The sequence below is a fragment of the Musa acuminata genome, chromosome BXJ3-11 (genome assembly GCF_036884655.1).
Source record: "Musa acuminata AAA Group cultivar baxijiao chromosome BXJ3-11, Cavendish_Baxijiao_AAA, whole genome shotgun sequence".
In the NCBI taxonomy this organism is placed as follows: domain Eukaryota; kingdom Viridiplantae; phylum Streptophyta; class Magnoliopsida; order Zingiberales; family Musaceae; genus Musa; species Musa acuminata.
The window spans coordinates 2,938,889-2,950,375 of record NC_088359.1 but is presented as its reverse complement, the minus strand read 5'-3'; the positions used below and the strand labels follow the sequence as shown (position 1 = coordinate 2,950,375).

Genomic DNA, 11,487 nt, shown 5'->3' with positions numbered 1-11,487 from the left:
CTCTTGATTCTAATATATATGACATTAAATCAAATGATATAATAAGTAGTTCGATCAAATTTCTTTCAACTTATTAATCAACTCTTACTCCTAGACTTATGGAGTCGTCACTCTATTGTCTACCGTGTTTTTTATTTTTGGCTTTCAAGTTAGAATGTTATTCACTTTCAATATTTTGACTATTCTCTTAATCTAGTTACCCATGAGCATGCTGACTTTTGTAGAATGAGTGATAGATTTGTTTTTTTAGTCATCCTTGAAGGACACTGGCCCTCCTAGTTTTTGTAATCCTAGCTAATCTAACATATTTTTTTATTTTTAAAAAATATTTTAAATATAAATTAAATATTTGACTTTTTTATAAATCTTATTTAGTCCAAATGTCGCATTGAAAATGTTCAAATATTGATACTACATTAGAATAATATTAATAGTTTAATATTTATTAGATGTTAATATGATTTTTTTAGAATTTAAAAGGACATTGTGACTCTATCTAAAATTATGAGATTGTGATTTAGTGAAAAGTCAATATCATTTATATTTTCTATAAGATAAAATTTTATTTACTTATTTTGAAGATTATTTTATATTTATTATTTATTATATTTTTTGGGACATATAAAATTTTTACAAGATTATATATATAATTTACTCATTAATTTAAATAAAATTATGTATTTATTTTTGAATAAATATTAAAAATATTATAAGGATAGATTTATCATAAATATTTAATTAAGTTTTAAAATATAATTTTACTAAATATCAAAATGTATTTAAAATATATATTTTTTATCTATTATTTATTAAATCCTTAAATCCTTCCTTTAAACATGTAAATATGTTCCGAACACGATCTTGACCCCCAAATATTTTAAACACATACGAAAGCATCGCCGCTCGTGTTATCCACACTCGTCGCTTCCGCTGTCATCCATTTCCGTGCTCTTTCTATGGGAGAAAACGAAAACAAAAAGTGTTTCCTTGCGATTCCAAAAAGAAAAAGAATAGCGTAAAATTCCCTCGCAGCCGAATCATGATGCGGACCGTCGCAGCATATAATGCCCTTTCGGCAGCCGATGCCAGATCACTGATCCTCCCATTTCCACCGCCATTCCCCTATTTTTCTCCGCCGCCTCTCTCGCCCGTCTCTCCACGTTTTGGTCGAGGAAAGCTGCGGCGTGGCGGGGTAATCATCAGGGCGATGACACCGACGCCGCCGCCCACTGAGTCCAAGAAGAGCGACGCGTGCGGATCCTCCTTCAAGCTCACCGAATCCACCTTCTTGGCGTCCCTGATGCCCAAGAAGGAGATCGGTGCGGATCGGTTCCTTGAAGCCCATCCCAACTACGATGGGAGAGGCGTCCTCATCGCCATCTTTGGTAACGGTCGTGGTCTTGTTGATGTTTTGTTTCTGACGTCGGGAGATGGCTGAGTCGAGTGGCTCTAGCTGTTCTGTTCCTAGAAAGTTAAAGAAGTCGGGCTTCTGAAATAAATATTGGTTTATCGTTTTCTTGTTCCCACCTTCTTGGCTTCACCGATGCCGACGAAGGAAATCGCAGTGGATCGTTTCGTCGAAGCCCATCCCACCTGAGAGGTGTCCTCATGGCCGTAAATTAAAGAAATTTTCATTTTCTTGAAATATTTTGGCCTTGTTAGCTGCCGAAGAAGAGTCACCACGGATTATTTACTCAAAGGCCATCCCGTTTGCGATGGGGGGAGGGTCGTCTTTCGTGTCCTTTATCTTGTTCTCGGAGGAAGTCTAAGCCTCCTTTTGGTTATGACTGGTCTCTCGGTGAAATGTGGATAGATTAGGTTCCAAGAAAGATAGATCACAATGGATCGTTTCCTTGCATCTCGTGCCAATGAGTGGGGCGTCCTTATCGTCATATTTGGTAGAACTTCTCTGGCTGATCTTCTAGTAGAAGTCTTGAGTTGAATAGCTCTCTTATCAGTCCACGACTGTTCTCTATTAATATAATATTGACAGGTTAGGATCTAAGTTAAGAAATTACTTTTTCGTTGGGTTTTTGAAACAAATCGTTGTTTCACTTTCATCTATTATTATTATCGTTATTTTTGCACTTTTTTTTTTGGCTTTCCTTGAGACCGCTGATTGAATTCCTTCAATCCCATCCCACATTATGGGAGAGGCATCCTCATCACTATCTTTTGCAAAACTTCTTGATCATATTCTGGTTGATGTTCTTTGTAGTATTTTACTCACTTTTCGAGGTCACGGGAAGTTGAGTATTAGTACTTTTTCTTCACTCATGACCGTTCTCTCTGGTTGGAATATCAATAGGTCAGGTTCCAAAAGAAGTAACTCGTTAATTGGGCACTTCAAAGGAATCCTTGTTTCTTTTTTTTCTCTTTCTTACTTCCCTGATGCTGAAAACTGCTGCAGATTGATTCATTAAAGGTTGTGCCAAATGTAATGAGCGTAGGGAAATATAGAGGCGACATCACATGCGTAACAAAAGAACAAAAAATAAAAATCCTAGATTTCTGTAAAAAGGTTTTATCGTCGTCCGAAGATTGGTGCTAAAAAATCGTAAAATAAAAAATCACGCGTATTTGAGGGATGTGTTTTACCTAGAGAGATTGTATATCTAGGAGGTTAATTGTACTCCTCTCTAGCGGTGATTCACACGACAAGGGTTGCGAAGACGCTCTTGAGGTGATAGCCAAAATGCAGGGCTGACCTTTTGATTCTCTCTTATTTATAGAGGCCCATGTCAACTTAACCCTAATGGATCATGTCCTATTGAGTACTAGATCTTCATCCAGTTATTCAAGCCTTTTAGATTAGTGGATCTCTATCCAATAATTTTTTATTAGTTTTTATTAGATTTTATCCATAAAATTTAATAATTAAGGGGTTTATTAGATATTCAATAAAATAGGGGCTTCAACAGATATTTCGTATCTGAATCTCTACTCGTCGCAACATCTATCATATGTGTATAACCCTCTAGACTCAATATCGAGCTAGCCGTGAGTTATACCTGTCAGAACTTCTTTTAGCTCAGTAAATTATTATATACATAATAATTCGCTCAATTCATTGACTATGGACGTACTAGGCCACTACATCGTAGTCTCAAATGATACAAGGGAATCTAATCCTTTAGACCTATCTGTCCTCAGTTATTGTGTACTTATATCCTCATCCATCTAATACCCCGGAGATAGTATACTGGGTATGGTGTTATCAGGCCTATACGATTTTTATTCGAGTCTCGCTCTAATCGGATTTACCTGTAAAACTCTTTTTCTCAATCCGAATGACACTGATCATGGATTTGTTTGAGCGAGAACACATGAGATATTTATCTCATGACACCGAGAGTAGATGATCCTCTATCGATACTCAATAGTTCTTGTAAGGTTGGTTGCCACTCCCGATAACCAATTGTATTAGTTCTGAAACTTCCAGACCTATAAGTCCGGTATCAAAGAGTGGAGTACTCTTATAAGAATCCTTGATGTCAAGTCTAAGGGCTAGGTACACCACTGGGACGACGGAATCGTTATATAACAATGAGGTATCATCAACCATCTAACATTTCGTGAGCGGATCAATCAGTGAACTTATTCTCCAATGACCACCTGTACTGTATCCCTAGTGTTCCCCACACGAGTAGCTATGGGATCAATCGTCTCCATTATATAGATGAGTATACGGTACACAAGTTTGCATGTTTATCTCGATGTCCCTCTCGAGTAACCTATGACCGAGATTCTTTAAGATTTGTGTTTAAAGATGAATCGGTCTCATTATCATGATCTCATCACGATCTGATTATTATTGCACAGATCTATGAACATCACAATATATGCAGCATGCAAGATAAAGTGATAAATCAAATAATATAATAAACAGAAAAATGCGTATCATGTCACACGTGTCATCACTCACGTGATTGATTTGCAGGACACCTATTACTAGCAATGGGTGCTCATCTCCGTTTTTGTTGATATGTTCTTTTTAATTTCTTTCTAAGGTTTGGAGGAGTCTGAGTAGTTTTTTTTTTTCATTTTTGATTGCTTTCTTGTTGCTATACTGATAGTTCAGTTCTCAAGAAATATGATAACGTTGTCTGCCTTTTGAAAAAAGGGCAAATTTTTTTTTCTTTTAAAGTATTTTTGTTGTTTATTTTCTAGCTGAAAGAAGTTCTCTTTTTTCTACTTTTAGTGAAGATTTTGGAAGCTTGTTCTTGACAAATTATATTGTTTCAGTCTTTTTTATTGGATGAACAAGGAGTTTGGAATCTTCGCAGGCACTTCAATTTCATATTTTAGAACTCAGATGGTTATTTATTCAGGAATTTGAGTTTGGCCTATTGTGGTTTGTGTGGTTGATCTTCTTATGCATTATGGGTCCTGTTGACAATGGCATTTTTGGGATAAAAAACTGCCATAGTCATCCATGCAATCAGAATGTCAAACCTGATCTCTGAACAAACTTGATTCATTTCATCTGAGAATTTTGAATGTATAATAATTTCATCAGTCTCAAAATGAGTGGCATACTAAATGGTCTTCAGTTTCATGTTGTTTGTGGCATTTTTAAGTTCATATAAGACTGCTAGCTACTTCAACTATTGAAATGGTCATCTCTTGGGTGTTATTGTTTCTTAGATTCTGGTGTAGATCCAGCAGCTGCTGGCTTGCAGGTGACATCAGATGGCAAACCCAAAATCATTGATATACTGGATTGGTAATTTAGTCATTTGAAAAAAAAACATGGAAACGTATTGCTAACATCAATTGGCATGTTATCTGTCCATAACTTCTAAGCTTATGTTAAACGTCTTTCTTGTCCTTCAGCACTGGAAGTGGTGATGTTGACACCTCTAAGGTGGTGAAAGCCGATGCTGATGGATCTATCGTTGGGGCGTCTGGTTAGTGTTGCTTCAAACTATGCCTTTAATTTTTTTAAGCACTTCTTTTCTGTTGTTAAATAATTTAGGGTATTGGTGAAGCCATACATGTTAAAAAAAAAATCTTTTTCATATTTTGTACTGACCTATCATTGTCTTTCTGTTTGGCAAGACAATGGTGGTTATTATGTGATAGGCAAGGCAAAAAACTTGAATTCAGAGGCTGTTGGTCATTTTGTTTGCAATGCACAACACATGCAGTGATATGCTTGTGGCATGACAACATGCATCAGTTTTGTTTTACTTGCTTTTAGACACTGCAATTAACTAAAGGCATGTTTCATTGCCTGCGATTGGGAGGTTTATTCAACTTCATTATTGCTTGTTCCAAGCCCTGCAGTATGCGAGGACCTCCTGCAGATACTTTAACTGCATTTAATTTTTAAGCATGGTCTTCCCATAGCTTTTTTTTTATCAGTCCAACAAAAAAGGAGGCACCAATAGATCCAGTATGAGCTTTTTTGGTGGTACTTTTTTTGGTAAAGAATCTTCAGAAGTCAGGACTCAGGAGTATAACCGGTTTGTTTTTCGCTTCAGTTATTTAAATCATGTTTGATGGTTAATTTATTTCACTAGGATTATTGCATGGTCATGAAGATAAAAAGATTGGAAAATTCCATTTTTAAATAAGAGAAGTGAAGATCTTTGATTTTTTTTAAATAATAAATAATAAAAGCATTTCTGAAAAACAATGAAAGATAAATGAAGTGGCCATCTGCTGTTTTTTTCCCCCACATTTGACTAAGAGTCTTTTGTGAAAAAAAAACTTTCATTCATGTAAAACATGAAATGGAAGCCATAACAGATGATACCTAGAGCAACTACTTAATTTACTACGAGTAATTTATTGCTACGTGTTTGAAAATTGTTGATTATAATTGTTTTCAGAAACATTAAACAAATGAATAAGTTTTTCTTCAAAGCTTTAACTAGACTCCTGCTGATAAATAAGAAACTACTACCTGATGAGCAAATCTGCTGTATGTGTTCCACGATGACTCTGCCGCCCTAGATATTTACTGGCTAGGCTTGCTGCTTGGAAAATGTTAATTATATACATGAACAGATGAAGATAGGGACATTCGTGATCTTAAAATCAAGGAACACAATAAACAGATAACAAGATGCTACAAGAATCAGATCACAATGATTGATAAAAAGCTTACCAATCAGTTATCTACATGCATGGCAGAATTGATAAGAAGCTTTCCAATCAGTTTAAAATCTACATGCATGGGTGCATCCTCAAATAAATAACTTTACGGGGAAATTAGATTACGATAGTACTAAAATATCTAAGATGTAGCAACTATCGAATTATCATGCACAAATTATATTTAACTCTTAGTCTGATGTTGATTTAAGCAATAAAGTACCGATATAACAAGTGATATACTGACTTGTATCACTTGTTATCATTGGGAAACAAATGCAAAACTAACTAGAGACTGGTATTGATCCTTGTACTGGTAAATGCTGGTTTGTATGTATTTATCGGATTGGTATTTGAAACCTTACGCATGTGTTTACACTTTACATGTTGTAGAAAACCGTGCATATAAGTAAGCAATGGTTGGATTAACAACACTAAGAGATCTATGATTGTCTCACATTTGTCAGTGAGTTTTCTTAATACAACAGAAGAATGCATCCAAGCCTTTCAATACAAAGATGACTTGTGTCATATATCCAACTTTCTCTTGTAGTAAAATCTGGAAAAGAAAGAAGATTACAGGAACCACAACCACATAGTTTCTATTTTATAATGCAGTTTCATTGCCTTGGCTGCACCAAACTGTTATCCTTGGCCAATTTTATGCCTGATATATTGTGGAAGATTTTTGAATATTTTGCACTATCTTCGTTAGCTTTTTATTGTTCAGTATCACTTATCGGTGCATAATAATTGGAGACAAATGCCTTGTTTCTTTTTTTCTTTTTTTTTTTAATTTTAACTTTGTCACCACTGGGTTGACTCCTAAACCAAGAATCTGAGGGCAAACGAATATAAATGTTGATTATAGAAGCTGCATTCAACCTTAATTTCATCACTATGTTCATGTAAACTATGAATGATGAATGTATTTTACTATCCTCTTTATTGGAGTTCTTGACTTGCAAATGTTCGCCACTAGACTTTGGCATGGTAAATCATTAATTCATGGGTTCTCATTCAACCTTTGATGTCAACTTATTCTATTGCCATTGATGTTCAATGCTGCCTTCTTTTCTTACGTATAAAAGGATGGGAACCTGACACCGATCTTTTTGAGCGGTCAGATTTGAGGATTACTTGTTGACCGACTTACATGTGGCATTTGTATCTAGGTTACCAGTGTTCAAGTCAAGGAAATACCTTCCTATAAACAGGTGTTAGACTATATTAATTGTTTCTCCCTAGACTTCCTATTGATGGGAACTTCATGTGCTGGTCACCATTTTCTTTGCATCACAAAGTTATTTTTTATTATAATTAAAAACAGAATGAAAAAATTCTGATACCTAGTGGTTGGTATTGGGTGGATATGAAATACTCCACACAGTGATATTATAATTTGATGTGCAAGGGCTTAAGAAAAGATCTTCTAAGTGACAAAAGACATGTCTATATGCTAATTATATATAATTAGTCTTTCTATTGCGTTAGTGATATTTTGTGTTCAAATAATTATGTCTATCTTTATGCATAAACAATTATCTTACATTTACATATATATTTACTTATATGTAATGTGTTATTATAAATTTTACCATCATAAGTATAAATAATTGATAAAATTTAGTGGTTAGTTAGTAAGGTTATAGTTATTTCAAATAATAATGATTAACATGGTCGTTTTATATGTTATTTATAGAATATGAACAAGTGATATAATATAATATTTTTGATTATTTATATTTGAGAGTGATATTTTTATTATATGTTATTTATTATTTTTTTATATTTGACAGTGATAAAATTTTATATTGATAATGTGTTTATTTTGTGATGAAATGTATATATAAGTATCTCTAATTTACTATGCACAAAAATGTAGTTAATTATTATTGGAAGCAAGGTTTGTAATCTCCTGTAGTGGTTTAATACGATTAGTATTTATTGGTTTAAAGCTTGTTGATACATAGACCAAGGTAAATCGAGTGCTACTTGCCCCGTATATTCTATACAGGGCCTATACTTTGGTATAGGACGAAATAGGCCTTGTATGGAGCATTTTTTTTAGTCATCTTTTTGAGTTGTTTATGAAACTAATTATGAAACAATGAACTGACATTCAGTACACTGGTATGGTACCAATCGAGCCCTGATTGATACACTATTGGTATACGAATTTGTGAAACTTGGTTAAAAATTTGTTAAGGCATATTATATTAATATGCTATATTAGTATATTTTGGTAGTCATTATAATCAAGCAATGATGTAAATGATAACGAGTGTCATAATACTTAAATTGGGAATTAGATGTATAAAATATTCAATATATATAATAAATTTAATTGAAAATTTGATGCTATTTTACACTTAAATGTAAATGCACATTAACAAAACGAATATACAATATTGAGTAATCTAAAGCTTGGTTAATTTAAAATTTGAAGTAACTTAATAAATTATGTAATTGACTATCTAAATTTTTGGTATAGAGTTAATTTGTCAATTATACTCTGCTATAATTTCAATTATGTTTCAGATGCTCATGAGCTTAATTAAATGTCAAGGTTTTTAGCCATTTTGATTATAGTATACTGGATTTATTTTTATTTCATGTAAGAACCAAGTGACACTTTAAATGTTTCATGTTTTGGCTACATCAATTTTCTGTTTGTACGTTTTCATAATTCTCTCTTCATTAATCCAGCTCTTTCTATCACTGTTTTCACCGTTCTTCAGTTTCGTTCTCTTTTGATCATTTGTTTGCTCAACCCAGTATCTTCCAGTGACTTTATTATGTTTACACTAAATGTTCAATCTTATATTTGCCCTCATGTTTCCTTTCTTTCCTTCCAAAACATTAGGATATTAATTTTGTACTCTAAGTCATTTAATTGAACCTTTTGCTTTACTTTGTCTAAAATGCTAACTTCTTAAATGTGATCTTGTTAAGAAAAGTTGCTTTACTCTGTGTTCTGCTCCAATAATTTGATCATGATATGATGACCACAATGGACTTTGTTGTGCTTATGTTTGTTGCTTGATATTTATTTTATGTTAATCCACTTATTTACATTCAGGGACTCGCTTGGTTGTGAATCCATCATGGAAGAATCCTTCCCAGGAGTGGCATGTTGGATATAAGTTACTCTATGAGCTTTTCACCAGCACACTGACATCACGTTTAAAGGTGTCTTCCTACTTGTGTATGTTTTGTTTGTATGTAGCTCTATCTTCTCGGTTACTTATAGGTTTATCATATATAACTCAGAAAGAACGAAAGAAGAAGTGGGATGAGAAAAATCAGGAAGCAATTTCAGAGGCTCTAAGACAGCTGAATGAGTTTGACAAGGTCTTTAATTTTTTTTCTATTATCAATATGTAAAAATTTCCCTGTATATTCTTTTTGGCAGGAAAATATGTCCTATCATTATGGATTTATGAAATTGTATATTGCTACAACAAAACAGTTACTATGAATAGTTATAGTCCATATGTTTTTCGTTTGTCTACGTTAACCTCTGATTATTTCAGGCTGTTGATTGCTTTTGAAAATCTAGTATGATTCCTTCAGGTTAACAATATTTTATGGTAATGTGGTGATTTTATTTTTTATAAACTACCTTTTGGTTGAATAAGCTTCAAAATGTTGATGATTTTAAGTTTCTTCAGTTCCTGATTTCCATGTTCACTTCATGTTTTTTTGCTAGGTCTTAACCATCATATGCAGAATCAAGTATTGGAATTGTCGAGTTGACAAAGTGGATCAGATTGGTTAGATCAGAATCTCCCTAGATAATAATGCATAAATAAAAATACAAAAATTAAACAAAATTTATGAAAATAGTAATATCACATTAATAGATTCTTTTATCTTCGTATCTTTAATCTTTCTAACTTTTTTTTTTTGAAAAAAATGAAACCAAGATATAAATTTGATAAAGGATAACAATGAGTCAATGACAACATATAAATATTAGTTCCCTAAAAACAAATATGATATGTTTATTGAGAAATTTATTATTTATGTTATACAAAAATATTAATGAATAACTACTAATGAATCTTTACATCATACAAGACATGTTGATGTATGCATCCCACCATATGATACTTTTCTAATCTCCGTATAAATGAAGTAAATAATAACTCAAAAACAAACAAAGAGGAGTTTATTTGAAAAGTGCTCCCTTGGGATTTGAAATTTATTAAAATCCTATCAAATCTTTTATATCTATGCTAGCATTCTTAAGCTACTCTATAGTATTCTCTTTCTTATTTATTAATCTTTTCCTCTCTATCTTACAGAGAAGGTTGATGATAAACATTCCATTGGTTGCAGAAATATCAAATGCAACAGTAATGGCTTCTCCTCTGTTTCATGGTCAGAGGTTTCTTATTTGTCTTTTCTTCATCTTAACTTCTTGCTTCTTCTCCCTCTCCTCCCACTTTTCGTCTTCTTTGTGTCAGTCAAATTGGCTGTAACTCTTAGTTGAGGAAAGTGTAATTAATAGTTGCAAACCTGCAATCATCACACATTATGAAGATGCTTAATATTTGAGATTTTTTGCACCTCAGATTACCATTAAGAATATTTATAACTGAAAATACCAACTAATGAGATATGTGAACTTTCGGAATTGAGTGCACCAATACTAGTAAGAATACGATATATGAAAAAATTGAAGAAGTACATCAAGTTGTAATTTACAATGTCATCCTTATTGCCTGTTTATATTGCAATATAGACAGCTTTCATAAAACCAGATTAAAACTATTATTATTCTTAACCTCTTTGAAGGTTTTACTTATGAATGCCTAACACTATGAGGTATGCTTGGATTTTTCCTTTAACATACAGCTGACATGTCAATTGTCTCTTCAATGTATGAATGGGTGCAGTTGAAGTTTGATGAGGCACCAAATGAATTATGTATATCTTTTCCATGCATTGCTTTAGAAAATCAATAAGCCTGTGGATCAGATGAGTAACAACAAAATCATGAATACTTTGATGCATATATGCAGAAGTATGATAAATTAGAAGATTTGAAGTTAAAGAAGGCTCGTGAAGATCTTCAAAACAGACTTGATTTTTTGAAGAAACAAGCTGAAGTAAGACAAAACTTTGTTATCAAATATCAATATTCTCTTTCTTATCAGGTACAACATTTTCATAAATTTTCTCACTGTATCAATGTTAGAGCTATGATGACAGAGGACCTGTTATTGATATTGTTGTTTGGAATGATGGTGACGTTTGGAGGGTTGCTGTTGACACACAAAGTCTTGAGGATAGTTCTGATACTGGAAAACTGGCTGATTTTGTTCCTTTGACAAACTATAGGTTAGTGCAGTCTATCAATGTGGGCTGTTTATCTTA

The 11,487-nt window shown here is 33.1% G+C and overlaps 1 protein-coding gene across 3 annotated transcripts in view; it reads left to right on the top strand.

Annotated features, from left to right (window-relative positions):
- The first annotated feature begins 909 nt into the window (after positions 1-909).
- LOC135652956 (tripeptidyl-peptidase 2-like) overlaps positions 910-11,487 on the top strand; it is a 46,889-nt gene continuing 36,311 nt past the window's right edge. Inside the window, exons 1-8 of one of the 3 annotated variants that reach the window (XM_065174332.1) lie at positions 910-1,385; positions 4,648-4,726; positions 4,837-4,910; positions 9,185-9,294; positions 9,376-9,456; positions 10,413-10,463; positions 11,133-11,219; positions 11,309-11,451. In XM_065174332.1, the coding sequence (XP_065030404.1) occupies positions 1,040-1,385; positions 4,648-4,726; positions 4,837-4,910; positions 9,185-9,294; positions 9,376-9,456; positions 10,413-10,463; positions 11,133-11,219; positions 11,309-11,451 (971 nt within the window). In that variant the 5' untranslated portion in view covers positions 910-1,039. The other 2 variants (XM_065174333.1, XM_065174334.1) reach the window with 2 other exon arrangements.